This window comes from Lissotriton helveticus, chromosome 2_1 (assembly GCF_964261635.1).
Source record: "Lissotriton helveticus chromosome 2_1, aLisHel1.1, whole genome shotgun sequence".
Classification (NCBI taxonomy): Eukaryota; Metazoa; Chordata; class Amphibia; order Caudata; family Salamandridae; genus Lissotriton; species Lissotriton helveticus.
In genome coordinates, this window is record NC_136059.1 from 69128478 (window position 1) to 69149319 (window position 20842).

The 20842-nt window shown below is 42.9% G+C and overlaps 1 protein-coding gene across 2 annotated transcripts in view; it reads right to left on the minus strand.

The window, feature by feature from the left end:
- Window positions 1-15894: 15894 nt before the first annotated feature.
- The window catches only part of ALMS1 (ALMS1 centrosome and basal body associated protein), a 222885-nt gene continuing 217937 nt past the window's right edge, over window positions 15895-20842 (minus strand). For both annotated transcript variants that reach the window (XM_078674479.1, XM_078674480.1), the window contains 2 exons: window positions 18394-18493; window positions 15895-16215 (listed from right to left, as the gene is read on the minus strand). In XM_078674479.1, coding sequence (XP_078530605.1) covers window positions 16171-16215; window positions 18394-18493 — 145 coding nt within the window. In that variant the 3' untranslated portion in view covers window positions 15895-16170. The remainder of the gene's footprint in view (window positions 16216-18393; window positions 18494-20842) is intronic.

A 20842-nucleotide genomic window follows, 5' to 3' on the forward strand; every position in this document is an offset into this window, starting at 1 on the left:
TCTCAAAACCCCAGACTTCCGCCCCATACAGGGCTGCACCCAATGCTTTTGCGTCATAGACCATTAGGACCGGTCTTATGGGCCTGGTTTTAGATTTTACTTGCTCGACACGGAGTGCTCCTGAAATCTGCTGGTGTTTCAGTACCGCCTTCTCAATGTGCCTCGACCATCCGAATTTGCTCGATATCTCCACCCCTAGGTATGTAAAAACATTTACTACCTCTAATTTTATATTGTTCAGAGATACCCTTGGGTGGGATTGGCGCCTTTGTCCGAAGACCATCAACTTTGTTTTGCTTACATTGACTTCGAGACCTTGTTCTTTGCAAAACATATCAAATATGTTCAAGGCTCGCTGCAGTCCTGCCGGGGTTTTGGACACAATCAGGGTGTCGTCGGCGAACATCAGGATCGGGATCCTGATGCCCGCTAGCGAAGGAGCGTCTACCACTGCATCCAACATCCTATCCACTATACCATTAATGAACAAAGAGAACAGCAGGGGTGCCATGGCACATCCCTGCCGCACCCCCCGGTCAACTGGAAAATTAGTGGTAGATTCCCCGTTCTTCCCCCACTGAACTTTGGCAAAGTTACTTTCGTGGAGACGCATAATTAACGTAAGCAACTCAAGTGGGACCCCTATCTTCCTCAGAACTTCCCATAGCTTACTCCTAGGCACCAGGTCGAAGGCAGCCCTCAGATCCACAAAAGCTACATAAAGGCTGCCTTCGCCAAGGAGTACAGTCCCCCACCGCAGCATGGTGAATCGGAAGATTTGATCTACCGTGCTCGTCGCCCGCCTAAATCCTGCCTGGTAGGGGGATAAAGCGTTGTTCTCATCCACCCAGGCCATAAGTTTGTTGACCACCATCTTCCCCACCACCTTTTGGATAGTGGCCAGCAAACTTATCGGTCTATAATTTGCCGGTAGTGACCGATCGCCTTTCTTAAAGATCGGTATTATTATTGCCCCCTTCCATATATCTGGGATTTTGGCACCTTTGGCGAGTGCATTTCCAAGCACGGACACATACTTTGCCCACCGAACCTTATCATGTTTAAACATGTCTGAGGGAATTCCATCTAGCCCCGGGGCTTTCCCCCCTTGCAGTGTTGAAATTGCAAGTTCAGCTTCTTTACATGAGAATAAGTCACCCTTGCAAAATACCACTGGGATAGATTCTGAGGCCAACATGTCCCGAATCTCAGCATACTGCGGTTTGAAGTACTCAACCCATGATGCCTCATTAACATTGTTGTCTGGGTTGTTGGGTGCGCCACCTCTGCCCCATTTCACGATTTTCCAGAAAAGTCTGGAATCTCTTGAACCAGAAGCCTCGAGTAGCTCCTCCCAATACTCCTCATCCCACTGTTTCTTGGCCTTGCGGATGTTATCGTTATATTTTTTCCTGGCAACACTAATAAAAGCCTTATATCTACTTTTAATCGCTCTGCCCAGCTCCAACCTAGTTAACCTGCACTGCTTGTTAAACCACCTTGCCAATTTGATAGGTGCTTTCCTGTTTGCCTTAACTATTCTAATAAAATGCGGCTTTATCAAAGAAAAGAATGTGTCATGTACATCGGTTATTAAGGAGGAACCTGGTATTACAGGACTTGCTATTTCCATGGAGGCGATTGCTTTGTCAACTTCCAAATTAATGTGATCCAAGGTGGCCAAATTGGCCAGCACGTTTGGCCATTTCACCCTTCTTGAGTCATTAGCCAAAACAGGTACGATCTCACTACATGGCTCTGGGTTGTCAGGTGCCACATTCCACCATGAGTGGGTAACACAGAGGGGATTATGATCGCTTTCTATTCTGCCCTTTATTTCCATGTCACCCACTCCGCACCATAACTCAAGACTGCAGATGACATAGTCAATCCTGCTTTTATTATGGCCATTATCGAATGTACAATGTCCTCCTTGGTCGCACTTTGTCCTGCCATTTAGGGCTCTCAGACCATGTTCCAGACCAAACATTGGGACAAAACATCCAGTCTGCAGGGCCTGTTTCTCCTGCACCTCAATTCTCATCCCCTCTTCCGGCAACTTCAATTTACCCATCACTTTCAGGCCCCTACAAACAGTGTGAAAGACATAACACACCTGAGCAAGCACTGGCTTCACAACCAAGCTTAGCACGTGTACCTTATTTCCACATATGCCTGGAAGGTGATTTAACTAGGGTACCTGACATACCAACTAACCCCAGAGAGGGCAGTTTTAGAGCACCAGTCTTAAATGGGCACTTATTTTTAGGAGGGGACATGCTACATGCTTTTAAATCCCCAGCCCGACCTTCCACTTTTGGTCTGAGTGAAGATTTAGGGCTGAGTGCAAAAGAGAGAAAAGATGAGGAGGAACATGAGCAGTTGACACACCTGAGGAAAGAGGCAGATGAGTTCCAAGAAGAACTGATAGGGAGGAAATACAACGCTCCATTAATAAACTACAGGATAAGCTAAAGAGAAGGGAACGGCTGATACATATACGGTCACAAACACGGCCCCTAAAGGGAAAGGGAGAGAACTCATATACTCATGAGATACTATTGAACACTAAAATAACTGCACCAAAAATAGTGTTGGGGGGGACAGCCATGCTAAAACCATGGACGCCCTTGGAGGCAACCCAAATGACTAAGGACGCGCCTGACCCACTGACTGCCAGTGTAAAATATTATGAGTGGCTTCATAAAATATGTATTGCCTATACCCCCCTCCCTCAAGATGTAGAAATGCTATTAAAAAATAGGATATGGGAGCAGATGGTCTTTAGTAAAAAGTGCATTCCAAATTCCACAGGAAAGGGATTGGACCATACTGACTAATAATATGGATGTCACAGAAAATAGATTGATTAATTGGTTAGAGTCTATCAGGGACACAAATAATGGCCTAGCAGTTAAACATGGTGATTTTTCTCAAGTCACTGCCACGTTGCAGAAGCCAGGTGAGTCAGTGGCTGATTACATCTTAAGGTACAATGAAGCATGGGATAACAGTGCAGGGGTACCACGCACCGCAGAGGCCTATAAGGTATTGGCTATGCAAACCCTTATGAATGGATTGCTAGCTTCTGTGGCCCACAGTTGTAAACTACGCCACCCTGATTGGTCCACTAAAGGATATAACGAGTTGTGCACGCTTCTCATAACTATGGAAAGAGATGGTATTTTTAAGGTAAGGAAGGACATCACTAAAAATGACAAAGGAATGATGTTGCAGCAAGTACAAAGAGAGGATGAGCCAGAGGGAATGCATTATCAGGGGGCACAGCAAAGACAAGATAATGGACAAGGATACCAGAGGAGAGACAAGAGTAGGGATCGGTGCTATAATTGCCAGAGGTATGGGCACTGGGCACGCAATTGTAGAAATAATAGAGGTAGAAGGGACTGGAATGAGAGAAGTGACCAGTATAATAGAAATGATAGAAACAGGAATGAAAGGTCAGACAGAAATGAGACCCAGCCATCTGCACCACCCATGCCCAGAGACCTGAAGCAGACCCAGCACTCCCTGAGGAATCCTTTCCAGGAGCAACATGGATCAGCATAGGACAACGCGGAGAGAGAGATGGGACAAACTGCAGCAACCAAAGCCCAGTGCTTTATGATGAAGGTATCCGAGACACCAGAGGAGAATCCCATGTTTCAAATTAAGGTAGGAGATAAAGAGATCGATTTCCTAATAGACAGTGGTGCAACCCTATCCGCAGTAAGAAACAAGTTGGGTCCTGGTAGTGGTGAAACAGTCACTACTATAGCGGTAAATAGAATGATGATGCATGAAGAATTGTCAGAACCCCTACCAGTTTCTGTTGATGACTTCACAATGACACATCAGTTTCTGCTGTCACCAGATGCACCCATCAATTTGCTGGGGAGAGACCTCCTCTGTAAATTGCATGCAACATTATATTTTTCACAAAATGGGATTTACTTACAAGTACCTGAGAACCGGTTAGAATTGGCTAATAGAGCACTTACTGCTTGCAAATTAAGTGTGCACCCCCTGTCTTCTCTCTCTCTCCAACACGTTACCAATGGACTCCATTGCATGGAGATTTATATGAAAACATGTTTCAAGAACTGTTTAAATACAGCCCTGGCATTGAGAGTGAATTGGTCACTCATTTAGTGCAGTTGACATTAGTACCTGAGCCCATGCACTGTACTGCAGCATTTTTCACAGGAGCAGTGCCTGAATGGTACGCCTTACAGAGCAGACAAACATTTGTACTGGACAATGGAGTTGTTTGAGCACACATTAGGAAAAGAAGGGTGTGCAGTGAGCATTAAACTGGGACCACAGGAAATGAGATTATTTCAAGTGCCAGATTCTGAACCACATGTATCCATAGCTGTAGCACCAGGTTACTACCCTAAGGATCTGGGCCCCATGGTCAAACGCCTTCAGGACTTACCTAGAACAAAGGATTTTACATTTCCTTTAGGAATGGTGTCTGTGTTAGGAGATGGAGAAGGGTGGTGTTGGACGTTGTGTATGAACAGAAAGGACAGGACTGCCGTTTTTGACAAACTTGAAGGGGATATGGCTTTACAGCTGACTAAAAATAAAATCCTAGAGCAAGTGAACTCAGAGGTCTGGGCAAAACACAAAAATGAGGCAGGATTATTGAAAACATGCCCTCCCCATAAAGTGACACTTAAAGAGAATGCTGAATTACCTTATGTCCGTCAGTACAGGCTGTCACCTCAGGCTGAGGAGGGAATAAAACCTGTGATTGAATCTCTCTTGCAGCAAGGTATCATTAAAAAGACATCCAGCCCCTGTAATAGTCCTATCATTCCATTACCCAAGGGCAATACTGGGCAGTATAGGTTCATACAGGACTTACGGCAGATAAACAACATTGTGGTTCCCTTAGCACCTGTTGTGCCTGATCCCAATACTATATTATCTTCTATACCTGTAGAGGCAGAGTACTTTTCAGTCATTGATCTCTCCTCTGCATTTTTCAGTATTAGAGTCCATCTAGAGAGCGAGTACCTTTTTGCTTTCACAGTGAAAGATGCCCAATATACTTTCAGAAGACTGGCACAAGGCTATACTGAGAGTCCCACGGTCTATGCGCAGGCAGTAAAGAGAGACCTGGATAGCCTACACCTGGAAGGAGGTAGCATCATCTTACAGTACGCTGATGATCTACTTGTGGCATCTCCATCCCTTGAAGCTTGTGAAAAAGACACTGTAGCGCTGCTGAATCACCTCCAGGAGAGAGGACACAAAGCTTCATTGTCAAAATTCCAGTGCTGCCAAAAAGAGGTGACTTACCTGGGTTATGTGGTATCCAAAGGAACACGCCGCATATCACCTGACAGGATCAAAATGATTCAGGGCATGCAGCCTCCGTCCACCAAGAAAGGAATGCTGTCATTCCTGGGGATGATGAACTACTGCCGCCAGTGGATCCCTGAGTACAGATCCTATGATGCCATCCTGCGACAATGTACACTACAAGATGCTCCCAACAACATTGTATGGACTAATGAACTTGCAAACTGTTTTAAGAAACTGAAAGAGACTTTGTGTACTGCACCAGCCCTGGGGCTGCCTGATTACAAACTGCCCTTCCATCTCTATGTGTCAGAGCAAAATGGCATTGCAAATGGTGTGCTGACACAGCAGCATGGCTCTGGAAAAAGACCTGTGGCATACTACTCCGTGACTTTGCCTGCAGCAGTAACTGGGCATCCAGCTTGCTTGAGAGAGCAGTGGCATCAGCAGCTGTGATGGTAGAGAGGACGGCTCCCATTGTGTTGGACTACCCTTGTATTGTTTATGTGCCACATTCGGTACCGTTGTTGTTGTCATCTGCAGCAACACAACATTTTTCGGCAGCCAGGCAAACAGGTTATGAGGTCACTCTGTTGTCTAACACCAATATCACCATTAAAAGATGCCCACCTGTTAATTTGGCAACATTATTACCTCCACTAGGTGATTCAGATGAGACCCCTGACCATGACTGTGTTGAAGTTGTAGAGACATGCACCACACCCAGACCAGACTTGCAGCAAACACCATTGGAAAAAACTGACTATGAATGGTACACTGATGGTTCCTCCAGCAGACTAACAGACACTGATTACAGAGCAGGGTATGCTATAACAACAGTAGACACCATAATTGAAAGTGCAGCCCTCCCAACTGGAACATCTGCCCAGCAAGCCGAGCTGTATGCTGTCACAAGGGCATGCATCCTAGCTGAAGGGAAAGATGTTAATATTTACACTGATTCACGTTATGCCTTTGGAGTTGTCCATGATTTTGGCCAGCTGTGGCAGTATCGTGGTTTCATTACAGCAGCAGGACGCCCCATTCAAAATGGCCCCTTAGTAAAGAATTTACTACAGGCAATACTACTGCCCAACAGAATAGCAGTAATAAAATGTGAGGCACATACAGGAGCTAATACTGAGATAGCCAGAGGTAACGCGATGGCTGACACAGCAGCAAAAGAGAGCATGTTACAGCCAGTACAGATGGTGCCTTCAATGGCAAAAAGTATTCCAAAAATACAGCTGATTCAGAGACAACTGTTGCTAGCTGATGTGAAAGAAGCACAATGGTCTGCACCTCCAGAGGAAGAAAGAGCGTGAAGTGATGCTGGATGTCAGCCAAATGATGAGGGATTGTGGGTACACCAGGATGGGAGGCCTGTGGCCCCACGCAGTATGTTCCTGCCCCTTACAAGGCTTGCCCATGGACCCACTCACATGGCTCAAGGAGGGATGAATGCTTTGATTAGACAAGAATGGTTTGCACCAGGGATAACCGCTTTTACTGCGCAATTGTGCTCCCAATGTCTTGTCTGTGCCCAACATGCTAAAGGTCGGTCCCCCGCTACCCATGATCACTTGCCAGTACCAGAGGGTCCCTTTACCAACCTTCAAATAGATTTCGCCTACATGCCCCCAGTGAATGGATTCAAATATTTGTTGGTATGTGTGGATCAGTTTTCAAAATGGGTGGAGGCGTTTGCCACTAGGAAGAATGATGCAGCAACTGTTGTGCGATGCTTGATGAATGATATAATACCCCGATTTGGGGTCCCCCCGAGCATAAACAGTGACAGAGGGGGTGTATTTGTTGCTGCCATTGTGGAAAAGATGTGTGAGTGTTTGGGAATAGAGTGGAAACTGCATGCCCCTTACCACCCACAAAGTTCAGGGCAGGTGGAGAGAATGAACTCCACAATAAAACATAAATTAGCCAAAACAACGGATGCAACAGGCCTGAAATGGCCAGAGGCGCTGCCTTTAGTGCTGCATGCCATAAGAGCAACACCATCTAGAACAACTCTCTTGTCCCCACATGAGGTATTGATGGGGCGGCCTATGTCGGTGGGGTTGAGGTTGCCTCTCACAGCATCCCAAGCAGCACTGCTGTGGACGGATGAGCAGATTTCTGACTATGCTGTACAATTATCAGTGGTATTGAGGTATCACCATCTCCAGGTGAAGGAAGCTTTGCCCCATCCTTCCTTAGAACAAACACACCCTTTTAAACCTGGCGACATGGTCATGGTGAGAAAAATAAAAAATGTTTCTCTTACTTCTAGGTGGACTGGACCCCACGTTGTTATTGTTATTTTAATTTTATACCACGCCTAATCACCTACAGGTCTCTAAGCGCCAGGAAAAGATGGTACAGGACAATAACACAGCGGAATCAGAGCAAAGAGCAGCATTGGATTATGCCATGCTCAGGCTTCTCCTAAACAATAGCGTTTTTAAGCTCTTTCGAAATCTTAGGAGGTTGTGCTCCTGGTTACCAGAACATCACTAATGGTGGAGGGACGTCCCGAGTGGCTGCACGGAACACGATGCAGAGCTGCACCAACAACGCCTGAGGCAGAGTCACCTTTAACAGATGAGCAACGGCCACACGTGGAGCAGCGCGAAACACAGGACAAGGGGGAGACAGACCAGACCTTTCCTAACAACAACGCTGAGGGTCCTTCATCAAGTGTCCCAGGAACGGTGACACCAACTGATGCTGTTGAGTGAAGCACGCAGGGCAGGTCCGTGAAGCACGCAGGGCAGGTCCGTGAAACCGCCCCTGAACAAGACGACTACGGACCAGGAGGAGAAGCAGATGACAGCACACCACAAGAACTTTCATTATTGAGACTTACAGAAAGTACCCTGGAACTGAGACAGAAAGGCACTGCCTAACAACATTTTAAATTCTGAAAGTGACATTTACCGCTGTCCAGAAAATGCATTGCATTATGCTAACAATATTTTTGAGTACCTTAATCATGTGTGTGCTACCTGTACTGCAACAACCTGCTGACCATCCCCTCATTGCAGTACATGAGAAAGTTGCCCAGGCTTTAGGTCTTCAAAATTGCTGGATTTGTAGAGAGTTATCCAGACACCCCAGCGACCCTATTGGCCTTTACGAAACACCTGTGCCTATACAAAATTATGCGCAAGGAATAGGATGCCTCATATCCAATGTAACATGGGATTGTGGAGGAGGAAGGATTGGATGGTACCCACGGTGTACCATACTGCCAAATATTCAAGCCCAATACCAAGTGTCTCCTACAGTAGAATACAAAGACAAGGAAAAAGCATTTCCTGTATGTTTAAAGCATCGTGTTTCAGGATATAACCCAGCTTCGCAATACTTAGGACATTTAAAAAGTAGCAAGTGTCCTAACATATTAGAATTTGATAATATCACAGGGAATTGGAACATAAAAGACAGACAGTTAGTAAGTAGGAACTGGACAGCTAAGGTACGGGGAAAACAAGTAAACTATACTTTGCATTACTGGAACATCACTGTAGATGGAGAGACACTGTTAGTAACACCTGATGGTCTTCTATATGATCCATTTATTGAGCAAAAGAATAAGCACGCTAGGGCACCAAATGTGATTTCTAAAATATTAGAATACCCCTTATAGTCAGCTCGCTGCTCATACATGGCACCATGGGCAAATGTTACGCTTATAAATTCTTCATGGATTGATTACAAATGGTGTGATCAATTCCAAAACACTTTCCCTGAAGGGGTAGGCCTTCCACTCAGTAAATATCATACATTAGACACACAGTTACAGGGCGGAATGTATTTTGTTTGTGGCACTAAAGCATACAAGGTGCTTCCCCGGCACTGGAAAGGCATGTGTGCTATTTCTTACCTTACACCAAACATTTCAGTCGTGCCACACATTGCAGCCCATGAGCCACTAAATTTGGGGAGTTTTGCTCATAGATATAAAAGAGATATACATGCACCTATTCTGGAAACTAGACGGGGCCTATTCTTTGAACTAATGCGTATATTCATCCCTGGATATGGGGTATATGATTTAGAATTGGCTCAAGTTAATATGTCTGCTGAGCTAGCTGTAGCATTCAATGCAACAAGAGATGCACTTCAACAGTTGCAGATGGAAATTAACTCAGTAGCTGCCATGACTATTCAACATCGAATTGCACTTGACCTCCTGACACTACAACAAGGAGGATTGTGTGTTTTATTAAATTCCTCTTGCTGTTATTTTTTAAAGAAAAGTGGGAACATAGCAAGGGATGTGGCACAAATTAAGAATGCAGTTCAAATATTCAGTGGAGCAGGGAAAATTACAGATTCTGATGACTGGTCCTGGCTATGGTCATGGCTACCAACAGGATGGTTAAAGCACTTACTTTTAGCGCTACTGGGTATCTTTTTAACAATAGTGATATTTTTGTGTTGTCTTCAGTGTTACTGCTCCATGGTACAGCAATGGTGTACTAAAAGCATCCATTCAATTTCCGCAGTTAAAATTCTACCTCCTACAGAGCAGGAGCTAGCCTACAAATATCTCCAAATACAACAGGATGTAGAGAAAGCACACAAGGAAACATTTCAATTAATGGCTATAGAGATATAATATAAAAGCATTAAGTATTAGTATATAATTTTATCTATGTAGAAAAATGAATACCTCTTAGATGGGTCTACGCCAATATATGCATGTTATTTAAACACTGTGTGATGCTAGTCAAAGATAAGTACATTTTCGATATTTCTACCATATGTATATATTCATATTTTTCTTACAATAATATTTGATATTACTATCAAAAAGGAGGGATATTGTGGGGAAAAATATATCTCAATTCCATATTCTCCTCCACACTATCTCAGACCTACTGAGCTGACCGCTCTGACCAAGCTGCTTGCTCCGTGCTCCTGAACACCCCTCCCCTTAGAAATCTATTAACTCCTGACCCCATGACCTGTAGTGCCCTCATTGACACGTCATGGGTTAACAGCTGTGGAAAGCCTCTGAATCTTACAGGTTGGCTTAAACTTGCTTTCTGGTCCCTTGTGCCCATATATTGCTCTATGTTCTGGGCCTGCGTGGCACTTCTATTTGTATATGTACAACCATATTTGGCCTTGGGCACATCTTATGAGTTTACTGATGACTGCACTTTCTGCCCTATATATTCTGCTGTGACTATTCATGAGGGGCAGAAGAAGCTTGTTCCAAGACGTGACACTGCGTCTGCATTCTGCCTTGGCATGCCAATAAAAGGACAAAGGTGCAAGAACATTTCCTGTGTTTTGGGCGGCAGCTGTGGTTTATTTGCTTTGTGTCGCTCTGCGGAGGGTTGGAGGATTTATTGCCCAACTTAATGGATTTATTACGGAACAAAGGGTGCTGATGTCATATGAAAAGAATCATTAATCGTTTTTCTTAGTTTTACATGAAAAAGTATGTGTTCATCTGAAGAGGATAATTCCATATATATTCTTAGATAATGGTTGGACATTTCTGATTCCCTTGTGGCTGCTTATGCAATGAGGCATGCACCGTCACTATGGGAATATTATAACGTGTGCCACATCCTACAATATATTACTGTGTGCATCATATACAGACTAAAATACATAAACACCTTCAGAATCCATACACAAAAACATCCGGGTCTGGTGGACTAATGCATCCACAGTAGGGGCCTGTGTTCGACCTCACGGTCACAGGTTCAAGTCCCCGTGGGCCCACTCAGCCTTTCATCCTTCTGAAGTGAATAAAATGAGTACCATTGAGTTGGGTAACAATAAACCTCTGTTATTCAGTGCCAAGATACTCTTGGGTGAACATGAATTTGACAAATGCACATGTTATGTTAGATAATTGAGGTGCAAAAGGACGCTCACAGGTCTGAGCTCTGGTGCCACTGCCACTGTTGCTTCATTGTCAGGTAACACCCTGTCCCCACTCCCTAATACACACCACCTAACTGCAACTTGCCTCCGACATGAGGTACGGTTGCCACATTGCCGTTCTCTTCTGACATTAATATTTTAATGTCTCAGCCAGTGTAAAAATAGAGAAGATCACCCAAAGTCAGCATGTTTCCCCTTTACATTGCATACTTGTTATAAATGGGATTTCTGGTTGGCTAGGGCTTGCGCCTAAGCCAGGCAGAAACCACCACTCTAATCAGGGCAAGGGAGTTACACGCTGAAGATAACCCCTGCTCACCCCTTGGTAACTTGGAACGAGCAGTCAGGCTTATCCCAGAGGCAATGTGTAAAGGGTTTGCGCAACACACACAGCAGCAACACACTAGGCACACCACAAAAGGAACTCCACACAAGATTATATATAAAAATAGCCTTTGTATTATCCAAAACACATTAGAATAGTAATCACACAATAGTGCCCCTCCTCCTTTTCTCACAAAATGCCCCCGGGACCTGGCCCATCTAGGGGCCCTTGTCAAATCAAGTGCAGGAGCCCGCGCTCCGCCCCCCCGCAAATTTTGCGTATTTGCTGAAACAAAAAAAAGCCTTTTTCTACTGTAGGGATCCTACTGGGGACTTGGTCTCAGGGGGCAGGGTATTCCTACTCTGCCCCTTTTCTTTCTTTTTCACATTTTTGTTTTGGGGACTCGTATGAAACAGAGTCTCAAGATGACTGTCAGAACTTCCTGGTTGAAGAGTTGGCAGCCAATCAGAGCTCTGCAGTTCTCTGCACAAGCTTGTTAGTATTCGCAAATTAGCTGTGATCATAGATATACATATTTGGATTTGCTAAAATTTCTCAACAACTATCGAACTGATTTACACCAAAGCCTGATTTGCATAACCACATCTACCTTTTTCGCCAAATTCAGGAGGGATTAGTTCATTTAGGAACTGGCTCTGCTAATAATAACGCTTTCTCAACTAATATCAATCCAGTTATGGGGCACACACATAAGGCTTGTAGGGTGTATTGTTTACAAGAAAAATAATGTCCTGCTTAGCTGAAGTCTCCAAGAAGTGTAAGATTCTCAGTTTAGGATCTGGTAAAAAAAAACTGCTATTATCTATAACTGGAACTTATCAGTCTATCTAACAGTTCTAGTGATCGAGGAAAGGGCAATGCATTTGGCAGTAGTTGACTTCAATTGTTTGAATTTAACCTCTTATAGATGGAATTTTCTCCATAACAAATGTTTACAGCTTGTTCCTAGCGTTGATAGTACTGGAAAATATGATCTCAATGCACATCATGATATATGTACGTGTAATAATGAACTCGCACTACCATTGCTGCATTCACCGGATATGACCTCAGCCTCAACCCAGAGTCAGAAGTACGTGGTCAGGCAGGCTCTGCGACCTAGACCTGAAGCAACTAATGTACTGATCACAGGTGAGGTGACACGTAACCCTCAGACCAAAGTGCAAACAGGAAAACCCAAATCGATCCCACAGATAGGCAGCAACACCATAATGGTCTTAGGAGATTGGCCCAGATAAAACATGTTTTGGCCGGAGGGGCCCATATTCCCAAAAAAACAAAGTCAGATGACACACTAAAGCCCTTATTATGATGCGGATTGTTCGTACCAATGACTGCAATTGTTTCAATCAATGGGCTTGTAACGTTCAGATTACTCACGCCGAACGGGTCTCAAGGTGCTCTGTGTGGGGGGGAGGGTGGAGAGGGGGCCTGCAGCAATCTGGAGGGTCACTGAATTCCATTGAAGCCAGGTCTTGAGTTCCTTTAGGAACTTAGGGAGCAATGTTGGCTGTCGGAGGTGGAGAGGAAGGGGGTTCCATGCCTTGCCCGCAAGGAGGGAGAAGGAGCGTCCTCCGGCTATGGTTTTCTTGGTCTGAGGGACCATCGCAAGGGAGAGCTGGGCCGAGCGGAGAGAACGTTGGGGGGCATGGAATGTGAGGCCGTGGTTTAGGTTGGCGGGTCCGGTGTTGTAGAGGGTCTTGTGTGCATAGGTGAGAGGCTTGAAGGTGATTTTCTTCTCGGCGGGAAGCCAGTGAGAGTCCGTAGGTGTAGGCTGATGTGGCAGTGGTGTGGTAGGTTGAGGACTAGTCTAGCGGCGGCGTTCTGGATGTTCTGGAGTTTGCGGGTGAGGTGCTTTTTGATCCCGGCATAGAGTGTGCTGCCGTAGTCCTGTCTGCTGCTGATGAGGGCATGTGTGACTGTTTTCCTGTGTTCGTGGGGAATCCAGTTGAAGGTCTTTCGTAGTAGGCGGAGGGTGTTGTAGCAGGAGGAGGTGATGGCGTTGACCTGATGGTCCATTTTGAGTTCGGAGTCCAGGATGATTCAGAGGCTGAGTGTGTGGTTCGTGGGAGGGCCCCAAGGGCGGGGGACCACCAGATGTCATTCCAGGTGTCGGGGTGTGGGCCCATGAAGAGTACTTCGGTTTCGTTTGTGTTGAGTTGTAGGCAGCTGTTCTTCATCCATCTGTTGATGGCTTCCATACTGACTTGAAAGTTGCGTCTGGCGATGTTGGGTTGCTTGGAGAGGGAAAGGATAAGTTGGATGTCATCTGCGTAAGATGTGATGTTACGTCCGTGTGCTCTGACGATGGATGCAAGTTGGGCCTTGTAGATGTTGATTAGGGTCGGGCTGATGGAGGTGGTTGGAGTTGGTTCTGAGTAAAAAGGAGGGAGTCTGACTCATTGGGTTCTGTTGAAGAGGAAAGAGACGATCCAACCGAGGGCCTTATTCCGAATACCAGCTTCTTAGAGTCTGCGGGCTAGAATGCGGTGAAAGACCGTGTCAAAGGCCGCAGAGAGGTCCGGGAGAATGAGGGTCACCGTCTCTCCCCTGTTTAGTAGGGAGCAGATGTTGTCCGTTGCCCCAAGGAGAGTGGTTTCGGTGCTGTGGTTCCTCCTGAAGCCTGACTGGGAGGAGTCAAGGATATTGTTTTCTTCTATGAATGTGGCGAGTTGGCTGTTGACGGCTTTTTCAGTGACTTTGGACGGATAAGGGAGCATGGAGATCGGTCTGAGGTCTGTGGGGTCCGCTGAAGGTTTTTTCAGGAGAGGGTTTATTTCGGCGAGTTGTCAGTCATCGGGAAAAGAGGCGGTCTCGAAGGATCGGTTGATGATTTGTTGGAGCAACAATGTGTCGGCGGCCCCACCTGCCCGATTTGGTTTAAAATGGGTGGTTGTAAAATGATTTCTACTGCAGATTGTGCTGCAGCCCAGGAAAAGGGCCACAGCACAAAGTATAGTAGAAAAAGGCACTTAACGCACTTCCATGTACCGTGTGCCAGGCACCATGTGGTGCTTGGCATACAGTGCATGGATGTGCGTTAAGTGCCTTTTTCTACTATACTTTGTGCTGTGGCCCCTTAGCATTGGCCCACGAGAGCTGGTGGCCCTGCTTGGGGCCCCAAAAGACTGTTTCAATCTGCCTGTTCATGGCAGTGAGACCGCCAATAAAGGCAGTTGGAAAGGGATATCCTAATCCCTACGGCAGTGCCTGCGCAGGCACCGCCTCCATTGTAGGGTTGGGAATCCGACTGCCGCCCTGATGGGACCTTTGATCCTGTCGCAAGCGGCGGTCCTACCCCTGACCTCTGCGGTCCAACCGGCTGCATTGTAATGCAGCAGTTGGACTGATGCCCTGGATGGCGGGTCCACACAAGGATGAGACCCACCTGCACTTCTTAATAAAAGACCAGATCTATGGCCCCCATGACTAGGCCCAGATTTGTGTCTCCAGAGGAATGTACAAATTACTTTGACCCTTCATGTAATGTTTAAAATATCGGCTAAAACCAATGTGCTTTGAGGCAGTCTTCAGACCCTGACTCTGTTGCCTGCTATCCCAGCAGCTGCGTTTTATTGAAACCAACTATTCCTGTTTTGCCAAACGCCTCTTGTGTTTTATTTTTTCAAGATAAATTCACATTCGAGCAACAGCGTATAACAAACATCTACTGAAGGTTGGGTTTGCTTCTCAAATGCTCCATGAAAACATGGTGTTGATGGTCTTAAATAATTCCTTTATGGAATTAAAGGCTTCCAAAACCTTTATTCCACAAAAATGCTCAGTTTCAAAATACCTTTATTCTAAGTGACAACAGCCTGATTGAAACACCTTCATTTACACAATGCATATGTAGATTCATGCACATCAAATAATAACAAGGTATGATCCTACATGAAAATAATTTACAATCAGTGCGTACTGTGAAAATATGGCATGGATCCAGCCCCTGTAGGAAAGTTTTTAGAAAACCAAGCCAAAGGAAATCGAACAAGAAGCACAATTATAATTGTCTCGAATATTATGAGTAAGCAAAGAGTATTTCGATTGTGACACTCACCATAATAATTCTGTATGCTGGATCCAAGCCACATTTTCAGGATATCCACTGATTCCATAATGAGTTTTTAAAGACTTATTGGATATAAACTTATCTAATATGAGCATCCTTAATATCCGCCATGGATCAGGTCCACCTGGACCAGGTATACGTATTGTAAAAGTTCTTTCTTAATGGCTTTGATGTCATTGATCGCCACATCTATATTTCAGGTATTCAAACCTATTGTTGGAAATCAGGCAGCTTAACGAATAAACAAAAGATTATATTTTTAAAAAAATATTTTATTCTTTACAAACCTATTCACAGCACTTCTTAACACAATTAGTTATTTTTTTAAATAGGTTACATAAAAAGTCACACATACATTTAATCATTAAAAAAAATATTTAGATGCCATTTTATAAAATTTACATCATAGAGTTAAAACTTAGGCTTTTTATGAAAACATCCCAAATAAAGCTTTTGATTTGCTCAATCACAACCGACTCCAATTTGAACCCTGCAAGCACATCTCTGGAAAGGTTGGTGCCTTAATCTCAAATCAGTTCCATGGGATTTTTCTCCCCAAAACGTGGTTTGTGACTTTCTACAAGAGACAAAAAAAGTGAATAGAGAACATTATAATGTATTCATTTTTCAATAATGGAGGCAGTTGGAAAAGAAGTAGTATTGCAGAAAATTCTATAAGGAAAATCTAAATCTGAAATAATTTATATTCTTGAAATAGGAAAAAAATAAGGCAAATGTTTAGAATTATTCTTCAGTCATTATTAAGCACAATAATATCATATTAATAAAGGTAATACCTTTGATGTGGAAGGATGCCTATGTGTACCAGACCTCTATTCTCTGAATAGCAGTACATATATTAAACAGCAGACCTTTAAATATATTCATACATTTACTTGTAGAATTTCTTTGTACTTCTAGGTCATCTATGCTAGGTGCATTGAACCAATAATCTGCTTCATTATATAAAACAATATTTAAAAAAGAAATATGTTTACTTTAATAGAATTAATGTTAGGCTAAGAAGGGGAAGTTAGTAAAATAAAATGGGAAACTTGCGGTGAACGAGGGGTGTAACACGGGTCTCCCGTTTTGCTAACTCTAAATGTTATCAGTTATTTTGTATTTTTGCTGGCCATATAATGTGTTTTAGCCCTTTCCATATTTAAATATTAATGCTCTCACTACTTCCTACAATCCATTTTTCCTCTTTCTAAGCTGCCCTTACATCGGCTATCTAAAATTGTGACTAATATGTTTGGGTTTATAGATTACATTAATATTCAAGACTTTATAGTAGACGGCACACGTTATAATGATGATTCCAAGACCCACAAATTAGAAATAGGCTTTTAATGTGGAGGATCAGGTTTCGTTTAGGTAGGTTTATATTGGATTTTGATACTTTCAATGAGTGGAGTGAAGCCATATGCTCATGTGCTTTGAAAAGAAAAAAAGCAGGAATACATATTTTATTGGATTGTTTTTTGCTGCTACTACAGTGTTGTCTATGATCAATATTTTAAAAGTAGCAAATCAATCATCGTAAATTTGCTGTACATTTATAGGTTATTGTCTTTTTTGGGATGATGCTTTTCGCCTGGGACAAATACCCCTGTAATTTGTGGGGAAATATTTAATCATGCAGGTGATTTAAGTATGTTGTATATTCTGAATGTCTGGGCGATTGGCAGAGTTAAATTTGACAATACATTTGAACATAAACAGCACCATAGAAGCACTTTAAAACTTGTGTTTCTCTTTATGGGCTATTTTGCAGAACCATATTAACTATGTTAAGGAGCATTTTATTTTGACTGTTTCTACAGTTTAAACAAAACTATTACCACAACGTTATTTCAGAATTTGTTTAGTTATCGTAGTTACTTGTACATGCATTCAGCCAAAGAAATTGCGCCAATATTGATTGCACACTATTTGTTACCACTTTGTTTTTCTAAGGTACGTACGTTAAACCACCTATCACATAACGCAGCACAGATACACCAAAATAAATCCAAGAACAGTAGTATGATCAACAGTGTTAAATGCAAAATTGAGTAGGATAAATGAGTGATTTGGGTAGAATGCATCAGCCAGGCCACAATGAGGATATCAAGAGAGGTGGGTTAGCAGGCCTGGCAGCTATCAATAGACCTAAATAGATTTTGTTTTTAATTAATTGGTGACTGCAACAGTGGTGTTAAAAGAATTCCAACACAAAAACACAGGGGTGTAGATGCAAGTAGGCGGATGTTCTGCCATTATGGTATCTGGATTGTATGGAGGAACACAACAAGATAGTGTTTTTTCTAGTTCTCAAACAAATGTGAACAGCTAAAGTTCTGTTTTGAACTGCAAACATATGGGATAAACATATATACAGATGTGAATTCATTTCACAGGTTGTGCAGCACTTGTTGTATTAGAGAACAGATCCGCCTGTGCCTAATTCGTGTCTCATTTTACAGTGGGCTCTAGAAACAGCCTGCCTATAGATGACATGAGGATGAAGAACTAGAACAGCCTTTCTTTGAATGGCGACAATACGGATGTACTGAACTTAAAGTATCAGGCTAATACAATTTTGTGAATCATTTTTACATTATGTATGCATCAACACTTTGGGCTAACAAGAACTGTAAACTAACTTTATTTTTTAAAGCCCACACAAACCTTCCAGAACTACATGGAGATAATATCATGTATAATTGGCTTATTATTGGAAAATCAAAACAATCTAGATCTGACTCACCGTCTTAAATAGTTGAGCTTTCAGACGATACGTTGTATACTCTGATTTTCTTTTCTCATCCTCTTTCCTCTTCCTGATTTCAGGCAGCTGCTCATATATTCTTAGAAATACAAAATAAAACAATACAAAAATTATTATGTATGGTGTTTAGTATAATCAGCTTAGTGATCCATACTTTCATTATTTCTACTTCAAGAAAATTGTAATAAATGGTTAATATGAGTCTTAACTAGAATGAATTAACAAGCCAAATTTAATGTTTGTTTAGCAGGTTGCGCTGGGCACTGGCAGGCGTTGGAAACTATTATGAAGCAGATGAACATACTATTCTGCAAACGCTGTGCTAGAAAGGCCTGACTAATCACAATTTACTAATCGAGTACAGGAAACAAGGTCCGCTCATGGTGGTTATGAAACTGGAATTCAATAATAGACTCAACCTAAATATATTTTAAAACGTAATCATAGAAGAGTGTGATAAAATTGTAAAGTTGAATGATTATATGGATAGTAATGTGTTTTGTTTCGCCACTGGATATTTTTATGTTGAAATTTGACATCATCCTCTCTCCAAATAAAGTTTGTTAACAAAAAATGTAAGTATTATTCGGTGCCTGAATAATAAACAATGCAAAGCGGAAAATATATAGATTTAATAAAGGGAGAAAATAGAATTACAGAATAATTTTTAAGAGGTGTCTGTAATGATTTTTCTAAACATAACAAGGTGAAGTATCAATCTAATTTCAAACAAAATATAAATGCATTCCACAAAACACACCAAGAGAGGCAAAAGCTTGTAAGGCAGATTTTCTATATTGATACATTTAGGGTTAGAAGTAAGGAGATGGGTGTTCTCAAAAGAGGACCAAATGGATGCTCCAGGAGAGGTACATACCACCATCTAAATGGAACATATTCACAAACCTTTCCAATGCCTTGTTTTCACACACCACTTTTATAAAAGTTTTGAACTAGAAAATGCCAAATTAAGTATACAGATCAAATGTAGAATACATCCATGCTCATGTAAACCCTAACCTCATAATACATTTAGCAAATATAGATTAAATTATGTTAAATTAAATTAATTCTTAACATTGCCCATAATTAATTTGAATTACATTAATTACAATAATTCTAATCATGAAGTAAACAAAAGTACGTATTTGAAATGATCTAAAAATATGTTAGTGATATTTTTATGACTATAATGCTGGATTATATTGATTTTAAAAATTGTGTTCTTGATGCTTCTCGAGAATAGATGGTATAACTCAGTAAATCTACTAACAAGGCAAATGTGATGATGAAGTTATGGAAAGGAAGCAAATGCCATTCAAAGCAATAGATTCAATTTAAAGGTTGAACAATGTTGAACAATATTTTTGATCTAAGGCTTAACAGGACACCAAGACCACCCAATGCCAAAGCTTCTTCTAAAAAGCAAAGTCAGAGGAGAACATTACTCCTCCTTCTTTGTGGATCAATGAGCCCAGTAATCCAAAATAAAGCACTGATCTCTGGTGGTCATCCTTTGGGAAGTAGGCATCACCCTGACCCAGAATTCCTAATTAAATCACACCCAAGATGGTGGCATTCCTAACTTTATGTTCACTTCAGGATGTTCATCCCAGAGGGGTGTCCAGCCGGGCAGTGCAACCTATTATAGTTACATTTCCCCCCTGTCCTGGGGCCAGATGGGCCAAGGGCAGGGGGTGACATCTTCCTCTCTGGGGAAGCTTTCGGTCACATATCAAAGGCAGCAGAGGCCTCTGACGCTTCCTGCGTGAAATGCTGTTTACCAGTCTTCCTGGAGGAGGAGGTGTAAAATACCTCTCTCCAGTGCAGGCAGTGTGTCTGTCCGCTGCCTGTAGGGGGCCAGAAACTCATCTGTGGTGGCAGGCTGGAATGAGCCAGTCAGCCAGCATACTAGGGGGCTGGTAGGTTTGAGGGGGTACCTCCAAAGTACCCTCTGGGTGCAAGTATTAATAAATCCATCACTGGAATCAGTGTGGGTTTATTAATACGGGGTGTTTGATACTAAACACTATAGGTGCCAGTGAAGCACTTATGTTGCTTGGAAACCTGTTTTGACCAGTAAATACCGTAAGATGGCTTACCTGTTCACCTGCACTGTCAGTAATTGAACTTGCCAGCAAATAAGCATATCTGCTCATGCAGATATATCCTCACATGTAATATAATGCACCCTGCCTTAGGGCTGTAAGGCCTGCTGGAGGAGTGTATCACAAACAGTGTTTGGGGAACATGGCACACAGGGTGCATGCCATCTCGTGTTTTCACTCTTTAGAAGCACCTTGCACGCAGCCTGCAGTGGCAGTCCAAGTGAGTTTGGTGCTTGGCACCTTAGAGTGGCATAAGGTGCTGCAGCTGTTAGGGACCTCTTTAGTACCTATACATTAGGTACCGTAGGTACCACTAAATA